The following is a 25,162-nucleotide window of genomic DNA, read 5'->3' as shown; positions in this document are numbered from 1 at the left end:
TCTCTTAGCCGCCAGAACTACTACTAAGTCCAGGTTTACTCCATCACACACAACACTGTCTCTTAGCCGCCAGAACTACTACTAAGTCCAGGTTTACTCCATCACACACAACACTGTCTCTAAGGCCGCCAGAACTACTACTAAGTCCAGGTTTACTCCATCACACACAACACTGTCTCTTAGCCGCCAGAACTACTACTAAGTCCAGGTTTAGTCCCATCACACACAACACTGTCTCTTAGCCGCCCAGAACTACTACTAAGTCCAGGTTTACTCCATCACACACAACACTGTCTCTTAGCAGCCAGAACTACTACTAAGTCCAGGTTTACTCCATCACACACAACACTGTCTCTTAGCCGCCAGAACTACTACTAAGTCCAGGTTGACTCCATCACACACAACACTGTCTCTTAGCCGCCAGAACTACTACTAAGTCCAGGTTTACTCCATCACACACAACACTGTCTCTTAGCCACCAGAACTACTACTAAGTCCAGGTTTACTCCATCACACACAACACTGTCTCTTAGCCGCCAGAACTACTACTAAGTCCAGGTTTAGTCCATCACACACAACACTGTCTCTTAGCCGCCAGAACTACTACTAAGTCCAGGTTTACTCCATCACACACAACACTGTCTCTTAGCAGCCAGAACTACTACTAAGTCCAGGTTTACTCCATCACACACAACACTGTCTCTTAGCCGCCAGAACTACTACTAAGTCCAGGTTTACTCCATCACACACAACACTGTCTCTTAGCCGCCAGAACTACTACTAAGTCCAGGTTTACTCCATCACACACAACACTGTCTCTAAGCCGCCAGAACTACTACTAAGTCCAGGTTTACTCCATCACACACAACACTGTCTCTTAGCCGCCAGAACTACTACTAAGTCCAGGTTTACTCCATCACACACAACACTGTCTCTTAGCCGCCAGAACTACTACTAAGTCCAGGTTGACTCCATTACACACAACACTGTCTCTTAGCCGCCAGAACTACTACTAGTCCAGGTTTACTCCATCACACACAATACTGTCTCTTAGCCGCCAGAACTACTACTAAGTCCAGGTTTACTCCATCACACACAACACTGTCTCTTAGCCGCCAGAACTACTACTAAGTCCAGGTTTACTCCATCACACACAACACTGTCTCTTAGCCGCCAGAACTACTACTAAGTCCAGGTTTACTCCATCACACACAACACTGTCTCTTAGCCGCCAGAACTACTACTAAGTCCAGGTTTAGTCCATCACACACAACACTGTCTCTTAGCCACCAGAACTACTACTAAGTCCAGGTTTACTCCATCACACACAACACTGTCTCTTAGCCGCCAGAACTACTACTAAGTCCAGGTTTACTCCATCACACAGCACATGACACTGCCAGAACAAGTTTATCCTGGAAGCACTCACAGAGCATTCCTGGACATTACGTTTCTCCAGCGAAAGAGCGGGAAACGCTAAGGGGCGGGAAACCAAGACGACGATTAAGATGTGTGTGAGAGAGAGAGAGAGAGAGAGGGAGTGTGTGTGTGTGTGTGTCTAAACTGTACTGGGAGTGGAGGGAATTAAGAAGTGTGTGTGTGTGTGAGAGAGAGAGAGAGAGAGAGAGAGAGAGAGAGAGAGAGAGAGAGAGAGAGAGAGAGAGAGAGAGAGAGAGAGAGAGAGAGAGAGAGAGAGAGAGAGAGTGTGTGTGTGTGTGTGTGTGTGTGTGTGTGTGTGTGTGTGTGAGACGTGAGTTGTGGGGGTAGAGGGGGGTGGGTTCAAGAGAAAAGAGAGAGAGGGAGGGGGGGGGGGGGGGGGGGGGGGTGGAACGGCACAGTACACAGGAGACAGATGACGACATTAAGGGGTTAATGGGCAGTGACTGGGAGCATTGTCCCCACAGAGGAATCCCTGGTCAGCGGCTCTTTGTTCCGCTGCTCATGTCTGGATGTGTGCAGATGGAGAGTGCAGAAAACAAGCTACCTACCTACCTACCGCACGCAAACTGTTGTACCAGAGGCGTCAATTGGGTACGGCAAGGTATGGCAGCTGCCATACCTTGGCTACAGGTGAGAAAATTAAAATGTACTTCTTAAAATAAATTCACCATGCCTGTTGCTAAGGTATGGCAACATGACTGGTATGGTAACATGACTGGTGTCTTGCACACGCGCCTGCAAGACACCAGTCATGTTGCCATACCTTAGCTTTTGCTGAACTGAACTGACTTACAGAAAACGAAAACAAGCCTAAGGTCGCTTATAATAAGCGCACTGGGCAACACTGCTGCTGCCAGCAGGACAGAGTGTAGTGGAGAGGGGGGGCGGGGGGGAGAGGAGAGGCGGGGGGACAGGGGAACAGGGAGCCCCTGGAGTCTTGACCCCAAGCCCATTCATTGTCTCCGGAGGCTTCCACTGTTGTTTTAAGGCTGTCAGCAGCACCTCCCTGTCAGCTAGAAGGAACAGGGCCCGCTGTGTGCGTGCGTGCGTGCGTGCGTGCGTGCGTGCGTGCGTGCGTGCGTGCGTGCGTGCGTGCGTGCGTGCGTGTGTGTGTGTGTGTGTGTGTGCAGGGACGTGCAGAGAATGTTAGAGAGGTTGACATTTTTAAAAGGGCCCTTTTGAGGAAATATCGAAAATACCAGACCTCCAAGCTCACAACGCGTCGCAGCGCGACGCGTTGTGAGCTTGGAGGTCGGCTATTTTCGGTGCTTGATACCACATTGAACTCAGGATTATCAAGTCAATACTGGAGATGTGGCGTAACGGCATGGATTTCTACACAGAGAGGGCAATTCTTTCAACATAAGATGCTGCATTCAAGTTCAGGAGAGTTTGGACAAGGCAATTCTCTTGAACGCTGCCTTCAGGTATGGCATGAAAAGAGGACATTTGCATTTCTTTCACCATAGTAAAAACTGCATGCATGGTCTGGAGAGGGCACTTTTTTACAGACGGGTAAAAGGGCAGGGGCTCAAGCCCCCTTTGATGTCTATGTGTGCACGTGCCTTCGTGTGTGCGTGCGTGTGTATTTATGTGTGTGTGCACGTGTGTTGCCTAAAGCAGCATGAGAATGGAAACTCAAGGTCCACAAGGAGCAAAAACTAGCTCGCCTCAGAACTTCATACAATGAAGCACGTTGTCTCCATGCTGGAGATTTTTCTTCTTTTTTTTCGCTGCGTCATCATGGTCCGCCCGTCTGGCTGACAGCCAACATCTCCACTGTCGTTGAGAGACTGGCCATGAAAAAAAAACACACGTGAGTTGTGGGGGTAGAGGGGGGTGGGTTCAAGAGAAAAGAGAGAGAGGGAGGGGGGGGGGGGGGGGGGGTGGAACGGCACAGTACACAGGAGACAGATGACGACATTAAGGGGTTAATGGGCAGTGACTGGGAGCATTGTCCCCACAGAGGAATCCCTGGTCAGCGGCTCTTTGTTCCGCTGCTCATGTCTGGATGTGTGCAGATGGAGAGTGCAGAAAACAAGCTACCTACCTACCTACCGCACGCAAACTGTTGTACCAGAGGCGTCAATTGGGTACGGCAAGGTATGGCAGCTGCCATACCTTGGCTACAGGTGAGAAAATTAAAATGTACTTCTTAAAATAAATTCACCATGCCTGTTGCTAAGGTATGGCAACATGACTGGTATGGTAACATGACTGGTGTCTTGCACACGCGCCTGCAAGACACCAGTCATGTTGCCATACCTTAGCTTTTGCTGAACTGAACTGACTTACAGAAAACGAAAACAAGCCTAAGGTCGCTTATAATAAGCGCACTGGGCAACACTGCTGCTGCCAGCAGGACAGAGTGTAGTGGAGAGGGGGGGCGGGGGGGAGAGGAGAGGCGGGGGGACAGGGGAACAGGGAGCCCCTGGAGTCTTGACCCCAAGCCCATTCATTGTCTCCGGAGGCTTCCACTGTTGTTTTAAGGCTGTCAGCAGCACCTCCCTGTCAGCTAGAAGGAACAGGGCCCGCTGTGTGCGTGCGTGCGTGCGTGCGTGCGTGCGTGCGTGCGTGCGTGCGTGCGTGCGTGCGTGCGTGCGTGCGTGCGTGCGTGCGTGCGTGCGTGCGTGCGTGTGTGTGTGTGTGTGTGTGTGCAGGGACGTGCAGAGAATGTTAGAGAGGTTGACATTTTTAAAAGGGCCCTTTTGAGGAAATATCGAAAATACCAGACCTCCAAGCTCACAACGCGTCGCAGCGCGACGCGTTGTGAGCTTGGAGGTCGGCTATTTTCGGTGCTTGATACCACATTGAACTCAGGATTATCAAGTCAATACTGGAGATGTGGCGTAACGGCATGGATTTCTACACAGAGAGGGCAATTCTTTCAACATAAGATGCTGCATTCAAGTTCAGGAGAGTTTGGACAAGGCAATTCTCTTGAACGCTGCCTTCAGGTATGGCATGAAAAGAGGACATTTGCATTTCTTTCACCATAGTAAAAACTGCATGCATGGTCTGGAGAGGGCACTTTTTTACAGACGGGTAAAAGGGCAGGGGCTCAAGCCCCCTTTGATGTCTATGTGTGCACGTGCCTTCGTGTGTGCGTGCGTGTGTATTTATGTGTGTGTGCACGTGTGTTGCCTAAAGCAGCATGAGAATGGAAACTCAAGGTCCACAAGGAGCAAAAACTAGCTCGCCTCAGAACTTCATACAATGAAGCACGTTGTCTCCATGCTGGAGATTTTTCTTCTTTTTTTTCGCTGCGTCATCATGGTCCGCCCGTCTGGCTGACAGCCAACATCTCCACTGTCGTTGAGAGACTGGCCATGAAAAAAAAACACACGTTTCATCATGGGGGGGAAAAAAGCTGTCCATATTGATCTCGTCACTGTAGGGGAGAAACCTTGTATCTCCAATTTTCAGTCTGCTTATAACCTGGTACGATCTCACCCAGGGCAAATATAGTCTCACTTCTGATTGGCTCACAACGCCTCGGCGTTGTGAGCTTGTAGATCGGCTATTTTCGGCAAAGAGGTTTGGTGTAGAGGGGAAAAAAGAGCAGACTAAGTACAGAGTATTGACGGTTCATGTGGTTAAATATCTGATAACACACATTGACATAAATCCAAAATACACTGATGATTGTGCGGTCAAACAATTAAACTATATGGAATCTGGGGGTCCCTGCTTCATCTCTATCTCTCAGCTAAGGGGTCCTTGGCCTGAAAACGTTGAAGACCCCTGCCTTAAACAATTGTTCGCCATTTTACTGTTCTCCATAGCGATGAAATTAAATGTTTTCTGTCCATTGGCGAGCAATCCTCAGCTTTCCATGCTATAACCAGACGTTTTAAGGTTTCCTACACCCTGCCACAGTTAAGAGACTCAGCACAAAACAGAGGAAATATTGGCTCGAGTCATCAAAAAATTACGACAAACACGGGGCCCAGAATCATGTTACAATTCCAGACCATGTAAGAGACAGTGTGTTTGTAACAGTGTGCTCTAGTGTGTGTTGCATCTCAGTGAGTACAGGGCACTGTTCCCAGTGCACTGAAATCATTTTGGAGAAGTCATTTAGTTACTAGCATGGAAAAACAAACAGTATCTCCAGGGCTTGGAAAACAAAACTCTCTCTTTCTTGTTTGTGTGCGCGTGCGTGTGTGTGTGTGTGTGTGTGTGTGTGTGTGTGTGTGCGTGTGTGTGCGTGTGCGCGCGTGTGTGTGTGTGTGTGTGTGTGTGTGTGTGTGTGTGTGTGTGTGTGTGTGTGTGTGTGTGTGTGTGTGTGTGTGTGTGTGTCGCTGCTGTTCTCCTCTGCTCCTTTGAGAAGGGGAACATTTCTTTTTTGCAAAACATGAGAATAAAGCTAATTACAGTTTAGTGCATTAGATCAGTGATTTCCCAGCAAAGCCAAATGACGTCATGACGGGTTACACCCCGCCACTCCGACATGCGTTCCGACACTAACCCTACCTCTAACCCTTACCCTAAACTTAACCTCTATGGAAGTGTCGCCACTCCGACAATAAGAAGTCAATTTCGGAGTGGCGACTGTCGGAATGGAGAGCGACACCCGTCATGACGACGTCATGATGACGTCCTCCGGTGTCTCCGGTGACGCTCAGAACCAGGCCAGATCACAGCCCGTATGGAGATGATCTTGACGTCATTACCAGGACGTCATATGGACTATCGTTATTGTTAGTTGAAATATGAGCATATAAGGTTATATTCTGGGACATATCTGACTAGTTATGATATTTATCTGGCCTCCATCAGACCCTCTCTGATTAATCCAGGACGTCCGTTTTTCGTGGGAAGGATTTATGTTGGTTGAAATCAGGTGATATTCCAGGCCAGATCTGAGAATCTCAAAAGTGTTGACGTATGGATTGGATCACTAGAACAAAAAAGTTCCTTCCTATTTATCCATATCACTCGTTTTTTTCAAAACTGTAAAGAAAAAGTAAAAAAAAGGACCCCCTTCCTAAACGTTTTTTTTTTTTTTTTTTTTTTTACTTGCTATATAGACACAGTTTTAATGGGTTACATAATCTCCACCTTTCTCACACTGGGGTCTATTCCTATGAAAACACTCTGCTACATTCCCTCCCACCAGAGGCACGTCCAGAGACAATACTCTGATTGTCTTCACGTGTCCACATGTGAATAGAGACATAAGGTGTGGAGTGAGATCAAATAAGAGATAAGAATACAAATAATCAGGCACGTGCACACATAGACATCAAGGGGGCTTGAGCCCCTGCCCTTTTATCTGCCTGTAAAAAGTGCCCTCTCCAGACCATGAAGGCAGTTTTTACTATGGTGAAAGAAATGCAAATGCTCCGTTCCATACCTGAAGGCAGCATTCAAGAGAATTGCCATGTCCAAACTCTCCTGAACTTGAACGCAGCAGCTTATGTTGAAAGAATTGCATTCTTTGTGTAGAAATCCATGCCATTACGTCACATCTCCAATATTGACTTGATTATGCTTAGTTCAGTGTGGCATCAAGCATCGAAACCCACAACCACTGCGACACGTTGTGGGCTTGGAGGTCTGCTATTTTCGATGTTTTCACCAAAAGTGCCCTTTTCGAAATGTCAGCCCCTGCCTCTCTAACATTCTCTGCACATCCCTGCGAATAATTTATAGTTCAGTGAGTTCATACGACACCAGGAACAAATACAACCATGCAGTTGAATTTATCAAAGTACAAACGGAGCAATAAATCAATTGTCAGTAGCACAACGATTCTTGGCAAATATCAACTCTCTACTGTTTCTGGCTATACGTGTTGTGTCAAGGTTAGGCCAGTTTTTTCACATTCCTAAGCCAATAATGTGATGTGTAATTGATAGAAATTAAGTTAAGAAATGAAGATGATAGATTCTTTTTTTGAAGCGGTGAAAACCGCTTCCTATGAGTGGCTTTGTGTGTCCCACGCCCATATATGGTGATCTCAGTCCAGAATGAACAGGGTTTTTCAAAAACACAATGTATGTCACCTCATGTCCATATATGGTCACTCCAGTCCAGAATGAAAAGGTTTTTTCTGTCCCGTACGTCCAGAATATCAGTCCAGAATGAATAGGCTTTTTCAAAAAGTCCCATGTCCATATATGGCCATTTCAGTTCAGAATGAACAGGTTTTATCTGTCCTGTACGTCCAGAATATGTGTGTAGTGTCCCTCCCGGATACTTTGAGGATTGGTCAAGCTTCACATGATAATTCGACCCTCCATTCTTTATATATTCATTCAGAATATATAAAGAATGTAGAATTCAGAATATATAAAGAATGAATAGATCACAGAGTCCATAACTGTATAGATGTATAGATCACAGAGTTCATAACTCTAGAACACATGGAATAAAAGTTCACCGCTTCACTTCGAACCGAGGTTTGATTTTTTTTACTATTCCTTTGAAATGGTCCTGGCAAATGTCTATTCCCAATTCCCAAGCTAATCCCACTATACATTTGGTCCTCACAACAGTAACACACACACACACACACACACACACACACACACACACACACACACACACACACAGGTTGTGGGGTCCGGGATGGCTTAACAGTGCTGGGACTTTCACTGTTGCCTGCAGACAGAGTTCACACTGGACTGTAACAGTCTGGATGGATGCTGGCCGGCTTTCCCACGCGCCCCGCACATACCGTCTACACAGGAACAAACGCACGCACGCATGCACACACACACTTAACGACACACATACAGTACAGTCTCAAACACAGGCACCGGGCCAACAACTCCCATATTCATTCGCTAAGTCCTATGTGCTCTTTTAAAGAACATAATGAATTAGCCCGCCAACCCACCGCCCCCCCCCCCCCTCCCCCCTCTCCCTCACACACACTGTAGAGCCTGCAGTATCTTACGTAAATCTCAAATGATTTAGCATACGAGAAAGTGTGTGATCGTGTCCTGTAGCTTACAACGGGCATGTGGACTGCCTGTTGGGAAGACATGTCCTATAGCTAGGGGTCTTCAACAGGGGGTCCGGGACCCCTAGGGGGTCCTTAAGAGTTACTACAGGGGGTCCTCCAAATCTTTGTGTGATAGAAACCTTTTATTTCTCCTTTTTTATATTAACCACTTGAAACCGATCTACAAGCTCACAACGCCTCGCAGCGAGCTTGTAGATCTGCTATATTCGGCAAAGAGCTCTGGTGTAGAGGAGGCTAAGTACAGAGTGAAAGGTCAAGTTTATTAAGTATTGACGGTTCAAGAATCCAAAAATACACCGATGATTGTGCCGTCATTGTGCTGTCAAAAGATGAAACTATATGGAATCTATTAACAGGTTTTGGGGGTCCCTGCTTCATCTCTCTCTCAACTAAGGGGTCCTTGGCCTGAAAATGTTGAAGACCCCAGTCCTAAAGCTTACAGTGGACATGTGGACAGCCTGGTATAGACATAATACTGTGTGGTTATATATGTACGAGGACACAAGGCTTGTGGTTTATCAGTCCCTCTCCCCTGAGAGGTCTCATGCTGCCGTCACACCACGACGCATGCGTGCGTGTTTGCGTGTGTGCTCTCTCGCGTGTTAGTGGTTCTTCAACGGGGTCTACAGCAAAATAAGGAACAGTTTAACTATGTGATCCTCATTGAAAATATAGCAAGTGGATCGGGCTATTTTCAGTACAAAAGAAATGACAAAAAATGTGCGTATGGCATGCACATAGTAGCAGGTTGAAAGTGGTTACTTTCACAAGTATGAAGGGATTCCAATGAAAGAATGTATAAGAATGACCAGGGCTTCATTTGTGCCGGAGCCGAGCCTGCACCTGCTGTGCTCCGGCTAATCTAGAAGGTGCTCCGTCACCTCAGATGTATATACAATACAATACATTTTTTTTTTTTTTTTTTTTTTTTTTTTTAGGCTATTTATTATTAATTAAAATTTCAAGTTTTTTGCCTCAATGTCCCTTCCGGCAATGGACATGGACCAGGGATGAAATGAGACCGAGTTACGTTTGCAAATCGCCACAATTTAAACACTTTATTTGGCATTAGGGGCGGCATAGCTGGATGGTTAGGGATCCCACCTGGGGAACCAGAGCCCCTGGTTGTCCCAGGTTAGATTCCAGGCAAGGGTAGCAATGTGGATGTGTGTCTCTGAGCAAGACTCTTAACCCCTAGTTGCTCACACGCTCCTTGTGGGCAGCAAATCAGCCGGGTTGGGCTGAAAATACTGAATTTCGCTCACGGGAGGAAATAGGTATCTATGGCATTAGAAAAATGAGCCGGGTGATCTAACTCCTATGCAAAGGCTATAGGCTCCCCCTCACGTCAAAGTAATTGTCGTCAACATTTACAACTTGATGAGAGGACATGTCACGGGCTAACCCGTGCCCAAGTATAGACACTAAAGGACTCCAGGGTAAAAACGACATGTTTTAGAAAATCAATAGCCAACAACTATGCATAGCCAAATATTTTTCCAGGACCTTCCAGGACCCTTGATCAATTCTCCCCTTTGCAAATCCCGCCCCATTCTGCCCTGTTACTATGGTGGTACAGATGACCCTGGGCAGATTGTTGCCAGACCCATGAAATGGGTAGGCCTACATAAGCAAATGTCGGTCTGTCTGTCTGTCCTGGTTTTCTATATAAAGGGTATATATGATGATGACATGATGATGACATGCCTACAAAAGGCATGATGTCATAAATGAACCGGGGTCTGGCACAACCAGGTTGACCTGGTCTAGTTTTTATAGTGGCAGTGAATGGGGGGAGAGGGTATTTTCATTGCCTCATTATTGCAATTTAAAGTACCAAAGGAAAAACATCTAGGTGATATTAATAAAAAGGGAAGACAAAGGTACAGTAGTTACATTGCAAAACAGGGGGTTTCCCCGAAAATATATGTTTTAATTTGTTTAATCCCAGTGGGACAGAATCACCATTGCAGATTCTTTTATAGTGGAAGTGGATGGGATTTTTCTTTTTTTCATAGCCTCATTACAGCTATATAAAGTACCCAAAAAAACACATCTACGTGATATTAATAAAAAGGGAAGAAAAAGGTACAGTAATTACATAGCAAAACAGTAGTTTTCCCCCGAAAATATATGTTTTAATTAGTTTAATCCTCTGGATCAGAGAGAGAATAGAAATAGAAAGAGAAAGCGCAGTGCATCTTGGGTAGGAAGATGACAGCCAGATTATAGTTCTCCTCACATAATAGGCTGGCTTTCGTAATTCTGCCCATTTAAAATATATGTACCCAATCGTAACTCTTAGTTACATTGATAAGGTCCATGTGAACTAGTTTGTTGAAGCTTATTCATTATATTGAGCGAAATCGCGATCACCTCGCACGGCCGTACTAGACGCACGCCGTGTCGCGCAGTGCGGACCGTTCTTGAAAGCCTGAAGCAACATTCTCCACTGCACAAACTCCACCCCCGATAGCAAAAAGTGAATGGTTTTTTCTGGTTGGCCAGTCAGGGAGTCTCAGGGACCAATCAGAAGGCTGACAAACGGTGGATTCCCAAACTTTTCCAGTACTGGAAAAAAAAGAAAGACAAAAAATCTAATTTCAAAATATTTCCAGGACATTCATGACCGTGGGAACCCTGATACTAGCATTCTGCTATTGCTACATTCTTGATTATTCAATGCTCTATTTGATGTGGAAAAAGTAGCCCTTATGATGTTATTTGGTCTAGCTTTCTGGGGCTAATATGGTTAAATAAATACATTCTATTTGATGAAAAATATACAAAATTAAGCACTGAGAATGACTATTCAGATCATACGTAATAGACAGTTTTGATATCATGTACCAAATCTAATCTAACCACTAAGATCTTCTAGTATGGGGGTCCCTGGCTAAAAAAAAACCTCAAACCTCAAATGGGGGGGTCTGTGCTGTGGTATCAATCTGGGGGTCTTTGACCTGAACAGAGAACCACTGCTCCAAGATACACACACGTAGGGTTATCCTTGGCCTGTGTCCTGCTACCCACCGGGCCCACCCAGCTGCTAGGAATAAAAACACATGTGCACGACACACACACACACACACACACACACACACACACACACACACACACACACACACACAACCCAAGCTGCACTGGGCTACAGCTGGGAAACATTAACTTAAAATTGGGCAGACAAAAATGGCTCCTGCCATCATCTAACAAAGAACGGTACATTTAGACGCACACGCGTGCGCAGTCTGCGCACGGACACACACACACACACACACACACACACACACACACACACACACACACACACACACACACACACACACACACACACACACACACACACACACACACACACACACACACACACACACACACACAGTCTTCTCCTAGTCCTTGCCCGTTCAAACATATGTGCTCTGAATGATGTGCAGCTTGGGTTATTATGGGGTGTGCACAGTATATGAATGTAGGAGTCTCAGTAGTTATGTTGGACTCATCTCCAAATTTGGGAACTTTTTCAGCATGCAGCTGTTACCATGGCGGTAACAGCCGCTGATGTCAGTGATGCCAGTGATGTCAATCATCTCCAAATGTGGGCATTGCTTCAGCATGCGGGTGTTACCATGGCTCGACAGTGGCGGTATCAGTGATGTCAGTTACAGTATCTCCAAATTTGGGCACTGTTTAGTATAAGTGATGTCATCATGTGTGTATATCAGACACACGTGTTTATTGGCACTGGCTGGGAAGATGTGTTACGATAATGAAATGTTGCAAAAATACAAGTGTACACGTGTACTTGTGTAGTGACCAGTATCAACCTCCAATTGTGTTCAGGGAACAGCGTGGCTCCAAAGTGGATGTGTGACCTCATGTGACCAGTGTGACACTCATATATGACGTATCTATGATGTGGGCATGGTTTCAGCCCCGGTCAGTGCACCATCGACTTCCATTCTAAAGTTGCGACAAACGTTTGGTGGAGAGCTTCTTGCAGAGGGAAAGTGGGGAAAAACACATCTGTAAACGTCAAAGAACCCGTCATTGTGGACTGAAAACTGCAGGGACGCCTTTGCGGTGGAACCTCGACGATGTACCGCCTGCGGGCATTGGCGGCGGCCTTGGTGGGCCTGGCGCAGGCTTCCCGGCGCTACCACGGCGGGACGTTGCGGGGCGGGGGGGCTGGCCGCCGGAGTCAGATGCTAACGGCTCTGGCCAGGGTGACAGGGGTGTCTGCTAGTGCCGGACTACTCTGGAGCAGAGCGCATGCCGATACAGGGCCGTCCACGGAGCCGGCGGAGGTTGCAAAAGACGCGGCCGAGTCTGGTGCCGAGTCCGAGAAACCGGTGGAATCCAGCAGCAGTGGAGGGGAGGAGGAGGGAGACACAAAGAAGAAGACACCACGCTCTGGATTTCGTGACCGCACAGTGATGGAGTATGAGAACAGGATAAGGGCCTACTCCACCCCGGAAAAGATCTTCCGCTACTTCGCCACGCTGAAGGTCATCGGCGAGCACGGAGACGCCGAGGTCTACATGACGCCCCAGGACTTCGTGCGCTCCATCACGCCCAACGAGAAGCAGCCGGAGAACTTGGGTCTGGATCAGTTTCAGGTGAAGCGCTACGACGGCAGGAAGGTCACTCAGGAGAGGGAGAAGTTTGCGGACGAGGACAGCATCTTCTACACGCTGGGAGAATGCGGCCTCATCTCCTTCTCCGATTACATTTTCCTCACCACCGTGCTCTCCACTCCCCAGAGGAACTTTGCGATTGCCTTCAAGATGTTCGATTTGAACGGCGACGGAGAGGTGGATCTGGAGGAGTTCGAGCAGGTCCAGAGCATCATCCGCTCTCAGTCCGGCACGGGCACGCGACACCGAGACCGCTCCGCCACCCGGAAGACACTCAGACGCTCTGCACTCACCATGTATTTCTTTGGAGCCGACCTTAAGGGCAAGCTCACTGTCAGCGGCTTCCTGGAGTTCCAAAGGAAACTGCAGCACGACGTGCTCAAACTGGAGTTCGAGAGGAACGACCCGGTGGACGGTAGGATCACAGAGAGGCAGTTCGGAGGCATGCTGCTGGTGTACAGCGGCGTCCAGTCCCGTAAGCTCAAAGTGACGCAGAAGGGCCTGAAGAAGACGTTCAAGGACGCGCAGGGCGTCTCGTTCGAGGAAGTGGAGAACTTCTTCGCGTTTCTGAAGAACATGAACGACGTGGACACGGCGCTGAGCTTCTACCGCATGGCCGGAGCGTCCGTAAGCAAAGCCACGATGAAGCGGCTAGCTCGCACCGTGGCCAAGGTGGAGCTGTCGGACCACGTGTGCGACGTGGTCTTCGCTCTCTTCGACCGCGACGGGAACGGCGAGCTGAGCAACAAGGAGTTCGTCGCCATCATGAAGCAGCGGTTGACGCGCGGTCTGGAGAAGCCCAAGGACATGGGCTTCGCTCGGCTGGTGCGCGCCATGTGGAAGTGTGCCACGCCCAAGACGCAGTAGAGACGGGGGGATAAATCAGAATTCCAACCTCCCGCCTACTGGACTTATAAATAGAGAATGAATGCAAGGAACTCGTCAAGACTGCAATTGTGATCAGCATAAATCAATATGCACGCATGTCATTGTGGTTTTTAGAGCTTTGCAAACGTATTTCTTCAAGCACGCTGATGCTGCCCGGGGCAGCATATCTTGAGAAGACTATAAAATCCTGAGCGCTTATTTGACATTAGAGAGTGTAAAAATGTGTGTTAAAAGCTGCAATCCCAAATAATTAAGTCTTTCCCGGGATTCAAACCCAAGTCTCCGGCCCAGATTAACTTTGTACCACTGAGCTAAGACGGAACACCCGCTAGGCCAGGAGAGATGCCAACTGTCAACCAGTAGTGATCCTACGTCAGCACTGAATTTCTACATCTCTATCCACAACTTTCCAACATCCCATCATGCATTGCACAGAATGTGCAGGCAGCTTCCGGCGCCACAGCCGAGAGTGATCTACAAGCTCACAACGGTTGCATCTGCGACGCGACGTGAGCTTGTATGTCTGCTGTTAACCGGAAGTGTCCCGCAGATAATGCTACAGTAAATTCTCGCGGAAACAGGTGGATAGAAGAGCAGGGAGTTGTATTGTAACATACTCTACCTAGAGACTGTCCGTTTTTAATTTTTTTTAAAAGTAAAAAATAGTGGAAATAGCAGATCTACAAGCTCACAACGCGTCGCATCGCGACACATTGTGAGCTTGTAGTATAAGAGCTTCTAAGTATAAAGTTGACTTACAAGCTACCATGTGCAACTTCAAAGCCTAAAAGCCAAACAGAAATGTAATTGTCAATGACAAAAACACAATTATTTGAGTGAAAATTAATCGTCATGTAAAATGTCGTAATTGTGACAGCCCTAGATCCACGGCGCACTGCCTGAGGTCGTTCAGGATGAAATTCGCACAGGATGGAATTCATTTGCAAGTGTGATTCAAGTTGCAGTTGGTTGTTTAAATTGGACAAAATGTGGACAAAATATTTTCCTCAAAATGGATATGACTGACTTCTGACATAGATGTCTTATGTTATAGACCACATAAGACTCACAGAATATGCTCATATATTATGGGCATTCCAAGCTATCTCCATTCTCCATATTAGGGCATACAAGGGTAAAGGAAGGAATTCATTTGCAAGTGTGACTCGTGTCGGGGAAGCCACACTGGTTAGTTAGACTGACACAATATGTATATATATTAGCATCCCCAGATATGGGCTTAACATGATGACATCAGGGATCTTCTTATATGTGCATAAGAGGGATTATATTAGTGTGGTTTCCCTAACAGGGCATCATCTGGGAGTGTCCGTAAATGGGCATTGCCAAATATGGGTCGACAGTGTGATGTCAAAACAATGTGATGTCACAAGCATTGCCAAATATGGGTCAACAAGGCGCTTTACATAAATTGTGCATTACATTCACCCATTCACGCACACATTCATACACCGATGGCGGAGGAAACCATGCAAGGCACCAACCTGCTCACCGGGAGCAACCAGGGGTTTAGAGTCTTGCTCAAGGACTCTTCGAACTGGGAACCCTTCGGGAACCCTCTGTGTTCTAATGACGGTTTATCTACCCCTGAGCCACCGTGATGTCACAACAGGTCAGCTTACACTGAGGTCAGCTATAGACATTGAGACGTTACGGAAGGAAGGGTGGAAGGACGTACGGATAGGATGTGCCGGTTTTCATACGGTCGCAATATACATCGCTCCAGACACACAGACAGACAGCCACACACCAACACAGCCTTATAGATAGACAGACTCATCTTACCCATGAAGGATCCGGTGCTGCAGATGAGACTGAAAAAGCAGCTTTCAGGAGGCAGAGTCCCACACTTACTGTAGAGAGAGACACACACACACACCACACACAAATGAATAAAAACACATTTACACACAACATGCATGGATATTATGTACTAGTAAGACACCTCAGGGTGACCTAGGTCGTGCCAATTCTTGGCCATCTGGCCAGTTATGTATATCGGACCGGTTACCCATACTGTATAGGGAGTTCCATCTACTGCATATAGTACATCCCTTTTATGCCCATACATGGAGATCCCTGTCTGAACCAGCCGCACAGATATGGGCTGTCTTCCTCCATATATGGGCATTCCCATATGAAGTCCTGTTAGATATGGGCTTAATATTGATGACATCAGGGATCTTCATATATGGTCGTAAAAGGGAATCTGTTCCCATGACATCACACCGTACAATATCTTTTATGCCCATACATGGAGATCCCTGTCTGAACCAGCCGCACAGATATGGGCTGTCTTCCTCCATATATGGGCATTCCCATATGAAGTCCTGTTAGATATGGGCTTAATATTGATGACATCAGGGATCTCCATATATGGGCATTAAAAGGGAATCTGTTCCCATGACATCACAACATACAATATATTTTATGCCCATACATGGAGATCCCTATCTGAACCAGCCACACAGATATGGGCCATTTCTTGGCCTTCTGGCCAGTGATGTATTATCGATGACATCAGGGATCTTCATATATGGGCATAAAAGGGATTCTGGGGAATACCCATATATGGACTTTTACATATGTCACCTGTGATAACACCTGTGATGTCACAGTGATGTGTCAGGGGAACCACAGTGTCAGGCGTGGCCTTCAGAGATACACAGATACGTGGACAAGATGTACCGGACATCACAGTGACATCAGAGCACGATGTCAGAGCGGCAAACCCATAGACCGTAAAAATGTGTACACGTCTACACGCGGACAAGCTGTGACATTTCTCATAGTAAACTGCGACCTTCGGTCGCAAATAATAGAGAGGAGGAGGAGGAGATGATGATGATAAAGAAGAAGAAGAAGAAGAAGAATGCACTCTTCGGTGCAGGGTATGATGAATATTTCTTAGGCGAATCAACTTCAAGGGTTAAAAGATTAAATGTCTTTATTTCATTGGCAGGCTCCATACATAGAACATGATTCATTTCAAATGAGAACTGACATTTTGGCATCCAGCCTACTGCAGAGAGTCCCAGCCCAATGAGCCCATACATGTAATGAACGCTTAACCACTTAAACCCCACAATCCGTATAGTAGCATCTATATATCGTCGCTGTCCGATGAAAACCTTGTATGTCCAAAACCGTTCGTTTTGCATTTATCATTTTAAAAATGATTCAAACTAGTGAAAACAGCCGATCTACAAGCACACAACGCCTCGCAGCGCAAGGCGTTGTGTGCTTGTAGATCTGCTGTTTTCACTACTTTTGTGCGACGGCCTTGTATGATGAAGCAGGGCTTTACTTTGCGAAAGAATGTACAAATTTGAAACTTGGAGATACGAGGTTTCCACCCGACAACGACGATATATTTTTCTTTTCAGTAAATATATGTATGTAGCGTCAAAACAGAAAAAGCCACTATACTACCTACAGTACCTGTAGTATAGAGCCCTGTGGGACTCCGGTCAACCGAGTATATCGTCATTGTCGGGCAGAAACCTCGTGTCTCCAAGTTTCAAATTTGTATGTTTCTTTTCGTAAAGTAAAGCCCTGCTTCATCACACGAGACTGTCGCACAAAACGAGTGAAAATAGCTGATCTACAAGCACACAATCTGCTAGTTTCACTAGTTTAAATCATAAACAAAAATCATAATAACAAAAAGAAGTAGGTTTTGGACATACAAGGTTTCCACCCAACAACGAGGATACAATGGTCTGTAACTTGGCGTAGAAGGTTAGACGCTGGAATGTGTTCCATGTACAGAATTTGCCAATGGAATGACAAGACATTTCATCTTCTTTGTCGAGCGCCTTGGATTCTCTCATTCCTTTAAGACACATGGACATGTTTGTATTGCCCTCTTGCGCGTGTGTGTGAGTTCAATGATTTCCTTCCATGTGCACCTGTAGAGTGCCGTGCACACTCCCAGAATGCATTGCAAGACTCCTGTCATCCATCGGGAGAGAGTTTTTTGCAGGTCTTTCAGTCCGAGTGCATCAAAAAAGCAACTGGGTTAAGGCAGCAGAAGCTTGAGGTGACGAAAGTCGGGGGGACGGAGATACACGCATACACCTAAACCTAATTAACGGTTAACCCCTAACCCTAACCCTCAGTAAAACTAACACTGGTGAATGCTAACCTGGTGAAATGCTAACCTAGCTGTCGACGCAGGTGAATGCTAACCTGGTGAATGTTAAACTGGTCAGACCGACGGTGCTTAACCCAGTTGCTTTTTTGATAAACTCAGACTGAAATACCTGCAAAAAAACACTCTCCAGTCATCCTGAACTCTCCTGAGTTCATCAGTGAACTGTACCGTCATGAAACTGTACCTTTTCTTATGCAAACTTCTAATAAAGTCTTCAATCAATCAATCAAAAATCAATCAATCCATCCAGTCTGTGACCTTTCTCTCGTTTGGCCCAGGTTAGCGTGGTTTTTAGGGTTAAGGACAGGGTTAGGCTTAGTTTTTGTGAAGTTAAAAGGTTAGGGTTTTAGGAAGAGGGAGTCCTGTGACCTTTCACCTACTCTACGCTGACTCCGGTGGAGCCATGGGAAGTTTAAGTGTGTCCCTGACGGCAGGTTTGGCTGCCTTTCTACAGCCACAAAGCTGTCTCAGCTGACTGGTCACACACACACACACGTACACGTACACGTACACACACGCACACGCATGGTCCAGAGTACACGTACACTCACTCACTCACTCACTCACTCACTTGCATGCACGCACGCACGCACGCACGCACACACGCACACACGCACACACACGCATCAATGCTAATGATAAGTACAATTTTGAGGTATTTGTATTTTACTTGAGTATTTCCAATTTCCAGTATTCTTACTTCTACTCCACTACATCCCGGATCCAAATATTGTACTTTTACTCCACTGCAATTATTAGAAAAATGTAGTTACTACAGTAGTTACTTTGCAGATATTTCATACATTTCATTGCAGTATTGATACTTTTACTTAAAGGGATACTGTCACCTAAAGGGGTACTGTCACTTTAAAAAGTCATCTTAAAATATGAGTTAATATTTTATGATGTCATTGTGGGAATGTGCAATTATAAGCCAATAAAATGTATTGACTGTACTTAGACTACTTAGTGTACTGGTCAGCTGTTGTTGGGGAGCGAGGGGCAGATTACACTGTGACATGAGTTTCAAACTGTTTCAGACTGTTTTCAGAGAGACCACGTGACCTACTGTATCATACTATTATTTCGGGGCTGACGGCGGGCCTTTAAGTAAAAATGTGACTACTTTTCCCACCACTGTTCAACACACAGACACACTTTAGTTTAAGACACACTTCAGGGTGTGTGTGTGTAAACACACAACACATCGTGTGCGAACCGCCATGAAGAGCATCCGCGGCTTAATAAGCAGGAATCATGGTATTATTATCCTAATACGAGTTGTTCCAACAGCCTACAGGTACCTTCCCTGCATGTCTAGTGTAAACCTGGGTATTTACTCTGTTCACGGCAAGGCTTTGATGTTCAAAGCTCAGCGCGTCTAAGAACCAAACAAAGAGGGAAGGAGGGAGCCGCTCCATTTCTCCTCCAACGTGCACACATAGACATCAAAGGGGGCTTGAGCCCCTGGCCTTTTATCCATCTGTAAAAAGTGCCCTCTCAAGACCATGAATGTGTTTTTATAGGGCTGGGACTCAATTAAAACAATTAATCTAATTAATCAGAGGCTTTGTAATGAATTAATCGAAATGAATCGCATGTTTAATCGCATATAAATATTTAAGTAAATGGCATGGAAATTTGTAAATGGCATGGAAAAGATGCCATCTTTTCCATGCCATACCTGAAGGCAGCATTCAAGAGAATTGCCTTGTCCAAACTCTCCTGAACTTGAATGCAGCATCTTATGTTGAAAGAATTACCCTCTGCAGTGTAGAAGTCAAGCATCGAAAATAGCCGACCCCCAAGCTCACAACGCGTCGCAGCGCGACGCGTTGTGAGCTTGGAGGTCTGCTATTTTCAATATATTCACCAAAAGGCCCTTTTAGAAATTTCAGCCCCTGCCTCTCTAACATTCTCTGCACGTTCCTGTCCTCCAATGTAAGATGACCCCTCTTTTATGGGGAATTCCTCCGTCGTGTGTGAGTGAGTGTGTGTGTGTGTGTGTGTGTGTGTGTGTGTGTGTGTGTGTGTGTGTGTGTGTGTGTGTGTGCGCAGGGCAAGTGCAGACCCGTGCTTTCTCTGTCTCCCGGCTACACTACACTGCCACGGTGGCAGGCAGGAAATCTCAAAGCCACAAGTTATTTTGAGAAAACACGCACGCATGCACACACACACACACACACACACACACACACACACACACACACACACACACACACACACACACACACACACACACACACACACACACACACACACACACACACACACACACACACACACACACACACACACACACACACACACACACACACACACACACACACACAGGAACTGTCTACTTCAAGCTCACTGGCTTCTCTGTCAGCAGGGTGGCAGAAGGGTCACAGGAAGACAATGACAGGGCATTCCTGTTTGAGAGAAAACAAGACAGCTAGACCTGAGGGTCCCAAGGTGGGGGTCCCCAGTTCAAATACCATTTTTTTGGGGGGGTGGGAGGTAGGGATGGGTATCGTCTGCGATACTTTTAATGGTATCGATCCATGATGTCGATACTATCGAGTATCGGTTCACGTAAAAACGAACGATACCTCGTTTCGATACTTTTGAACAATAAGGGTAATAATAATAATAATAATAATAATAATAATAATAAAACTTCAACAGTTTCAATAGCCTATCTGTAAAAAGTATGTGTATAGGTATCGAAAAAGGTATCGTATCGATTCAAAGGTGAACGATACCCATCCCTAGTGGGAGGAGATAGAGATAGAGGGAGAGAGAGAGAGATAGAGGAAAGGCGGAGGGATGGACAGAGGGAGGAAGGGAGGAATGTTTGGAGATCACGCTGACCTGATAAGTGGTACGTTGTCCAGGGTACAGCACAGCGTCGACCCGCTCTGCAGGTACAGGTCTTCCTCACATGACTGGTTGTAGAGCCTGGGGGAAAGGAGGCACACACACTTTATATTAAACTATATATATAAGTATATATATATCGTGTCTTTTTGTTTTAGTTTGTTACATTAACCCAGTGGCATCAGTTTAACAAAAGCTAAGGTATGGCATCATGACTGGTGCGCGTGCAAGACACCAGTCATGTTGCCATACCTTAAAAACAGGCATGATGAATTTCTTTAAAGAAATACATTTTCTTTTTTTTTCCCCTGTAGCCAAGGTATTGCGGCTGCCATACCTTGCCATACCCAATTGACGCCTCTGCATTAACCATTTAAGACATCGCTATTCAACCTGCGGCCCGTGGGCCGCATGTGGCCCCTGCAGCATGTCTATGCGGCCCATCATGGTCGTACCAATAGATTTTGTCTACTTTCAGTGTGGACAAATTATTTTGGATAGATTTCTCTCCAAAGCCACTAGGAAACAATTTTTGTCTTGTTTTAAAGACATGGCCTTTTCTTTGCAATTTTGTTTGTTCATCATGACAATATTGTTGTTCAATGAGGTGTGGCCTTATAGATAGTAAATGTGTCTGTTTTCTGTGTGTTTCCTCAATTTTTTGACTACTCATGTAGTGTGTTGTAAAATCATTGTCTAACCTCTTGAAGCCCATTGCCCCTGCCGGCGGGGGCAAAAGGTGTTCACCTCTGAACAGCTGTCAATAAATGTCAATAAATCAATAGAGACCAAATCAAACTACAATTTATTTGTTGATTATTGTTACAGTAGTCCTACAGCATAGTAATCGGCTGTCATTGTACTTTTCATCCATACATTACTCATATTACAGTATTATTACTACTTATTGTTAATTGTTTTTATCATTTTTCACCCTATACTTTAACATTACTAATATTACAGCACTGCTCTCACTAAAACATCTGTAGAGTTTACATAGTTTGGAATATATTCATACAAGTTTGCCTATAAATTGATAACACCTTGGTGAACAATTTCAATGAGGTCTTGAGGCTCATTCACTATTCAGAAGGCAAAGTATTCCTTGGTAAATGATCACAGCAGGACATTTTGGTAAGAGAAATGTGATGTTTTACACTGCATTTGTGAATTTTCAGGGGTTAGCTGAGTCAAGAGTAGCGACAATCATGGTAGTTTTGTGTCCACAACTGTTCCAATATGGGCATACATTTTCCCTAACTCTTCTGAGGCTGATTCTACAAAATGTCTTCTAAGATCTTTAGTTATCACACTTTCAAGATTTATTTTTTTAATGTTCAAAAGATGGCATGTGTACAAGCTTGCAGCGTGTCTTTTCGTGCCGCACAGTGAGCTTGTATGTCTGCTATTTTTGAATAGACATCGCACAAAATCTAAAATGACATTTTCTTCCGGTTTTAACGAGTTAATGTCGTCATAATCATCATACAAGAGAGTCGCACAAAAGTTGTGAAAATAGCAGATTGACTACTACTCACAATTTTCCTTCTTTTTTCTTTTTAATAATCATTCAAAAAGTCACCGTTTTGGGCGTACAAGGTTTCCACCCGACAGCGACGGCACATTTAAAACCCATTTAGGCCTAGAATTATTGAATGCTTTAACCAGGGAAAAATAGCAGATATACAAGCTCGCAGTGCGGCACCGAGTGCCGCGCTGCGAGCTTGTAGATCTGCTATTTTTGAAAAAGTCGTGAAAATGTGTGCAAATCTTTGAATATATGTATTTTCTAAGCGAACGTTTGTAACTCAAATTTTGCTTCTGGGTGGTCCCTGGAACTAGATATTTTGAGATGGGGGTCCGTGGCCAAATGAATAGCATTTTGGGGGTCCTTCACATGAAAATGTTTGAGCACCACTGACATAGTAGTCTCCCAAGAACAGACTAACTTAGCTCCAGTTAAGTGAAAAGGACCTTTTCTTTGACGATGGCTGGCCAGATTGCTGACATAGAAACATGGGTTTTTTCCAAAAATCTTAGAAGGATTCAAAAGACACTTATAGAATCGGGTCAAAATTCTAATTTTCACGATTTTTAAAAAATAGCAGATCTACAAGCTCGCAGCGCGGCACTCGGTGCCGCGCTGTGAGCTTGTATATCTGCTATTTTTCAATAGTTAAAGCATAAAATAATGAAACACAAAATGTGTACCCGTTCTAAATGGGTTAATAAACGGCTGTTCTTGTTGTGTTTCTGTTTGTTGTGAAAGGGAGGAACTGACCAACACCAATGTTCCGCTTCACTGTCAGTGGGAAAGTTTGACCACAGCGAGCGGTCCGACCGGTCAGAACATGATTTATGGACTTTTGGAAAACATACATCGTACTCGGGCACGGGCATTTGGAATAAACGCTTTCCAATTAAGAAATAGTAATCATTGCAGCCTTGGCAAACCTCCCATAAATAATGGACAATATTTATCAGGAATCCATGACGTTAAAACATAATTCCAGAGTGAGTGTAATTGAGTACTTTTTTTTTTCTTCTTTTTTTTAGTGACCATGTTTCCCTCAACTTCTCGGTCCACTTCAGTTAGTGTTTGGTCTCCCAGAATGCCTTTCAACAAAATGTTTACGAAGGCGGCTGCGGAGATTCTGGACAATGCTACTGTGGGTGTAGAAGCTGGGTATTTCTCTATCTTCTTCTCTGGATTTCTCTGTATAACTGTTGACATTAATTGAAAATGATGAGTGTAGCCCCGCCCGTGCTAGATCAATGGCTTCACGTTTAGGGGTGCAGGAAAAAATCGATTTGAATTCGAATCAAATTTCTAACATGGTAAGATTCATAATCGATTCTCATTTTCCAAAAATCTATTTTTTATTAGATATTATTTATTAGATAATATGATTATTTTATTTTATGATTTTTTATTAGATATTATGTTGTGTTTGTACAAGTTAAAAGAATGTGTGCAAGCATAAATAAATCAGACATGTTGTCTTGGAGTTACCTTTGTGTGTTTACAAGTTGATAAAACCTTTACAATTATAAAAGCTATGTAAATGTACTCAGATCCTGATATCCTATGAATTGAATCGCGAATCGTTTTGAATCGAGAATTGTTTTGAATCGAGAATTGTTTTTAAATCAGAAAATAATCGTTTCTGAATCAAATCGTTTGGATTTGAAAGAATCGAATCGTGGGATACCCAAAGATTCGCAGCCCTGTTCACAGTGTGATGACCTGTCTGGAACTGGAGATGCTGAGGTTCTCAATTTTGCAAGACTTGGGGCCCTTTTATGGCATTCTACCACAATACTCAAATGGCATATTGTGGCGCTTACCTGCTCTGACCAACCCAACACACAGCAAACCTTGATTATCTATTCTGCCTCCCTTATCTTCTCTTTCTCTTTTCTGTATTCAAACTTTAATTTAATTGTGTTTTTAATGAAACTCTGTTGTGCAACCGTCCTGGGGATTGAGGGTGGGGGGGAGGGGGGAAAGGGGATGGGTTTTTTCACTCTCATAATATATGCATTGATATTTGCTGTTATATTGTTTATGACAAGATGTATGCACCTGAGACTGTTTACCCGCCTCTGGCTCTGGGCTCATTTCTCTTTAAAAATGAATAAAAAGATTTGAAAAGAAAGAAAATGATGAGTGTAGAACAGTGGTTCCCAACTTTTTTAGCACAAGAAGAGATCTCGTTTTGGCCAAAACAATCTTTTTTTCCACGGACCTTAAGTAAAATTCCAGTAGGAATCACTTGGTGTCTTTGTCAGTTTCTAAGAATCGGCTGTAGTAAAACAGTAGCTCCAGTTTTTATCGATTAACTCCAGCTTGGCCAGAAATAGATCATGGGCCCTGGGTTCAGTTCAGGTACCGTCACGGCCAGCTTAACCATTTTGCAAATGTCAAATGCATTAGTATGCAACTCATTATCATCTAATCTAATCTATCGTAGAGCTTATTGGTTGACAAATGAAAGACGACTTTTTAACCTCAGAATATGAACAAACCAAAGGTACAGTAGTCTTATAGCAGGGCGGTGTTGTTTTTGACAGCATTCTGATTTAAGTTTTAGTCATAATTTAGTCACTTGAAAGGTTTTATACTAAATATCTAAATATCATAAGATGTATTTTGGCAGGCCTTGATGGAATAGCGGCCGATCT

The 25,162-nt window shown here is 44.9% G+C and overlaps 2 protein-coding genes across 2 annotated transcripts in view; one reads left to right on the top strand and one right to left on the bottom strand.

Annotated features, from left to right (window-relative positions):
* Positions 1-25,162, bottom strand: part of LOC308297082 (transmembrane protein 150A) — a 100,599-nt gene that overhangs the window by 42,986 nt on the left and 32,451 nt on the right. Inside the window, exons 4-5 of the mRNA XM_080740484.1 lie at positions 20,972-21,058; positions 15,745-15,812 (exon numbers count right to left, since the gene is read on the bottom strand). Coding sequence (XP_080596610.1) covers positions 15,745-15,812; positions 20,972-21,058 — 155 coding nt within the window. The remainder of the gene's footprint in view (positions 1-15,744; positions 15,813-20,971; positions 21,059-25,162) is intronic.
* Positions 12,511-13,917, top strand: LOC308296716 (calcium uptake protein 1, mitochondrial-like; the record flags this gene model as incomplete). Its single annotated transcript, XM_080740044.1, has 1 exon — positions 12,511-13,917. One exon carries the CDS (start codon positions 12,511-12,513, stop codon positions 13,915-13,917), a length of 1,407 nt encoding a protein of 468 aa, XP_080596170.1.

Source organism: Nannobrachium achirus (genome assembly GCF_963921795.1).
Source record: "Nannobrachium achirus genome assembly, chromosome: 13".
Lineage (NCBI taxonomy): Eukaryota > Metazoa > Chordata > Actinopteri > Myctophiformes > Myctophidae > Nannobrachium > Nannobrachium achirus.
The sequence above is the reverse complement of the archived record's forward strand: the minus strand, read 5'-3'. Positions and strand labels throughout refer to the sequence as shown.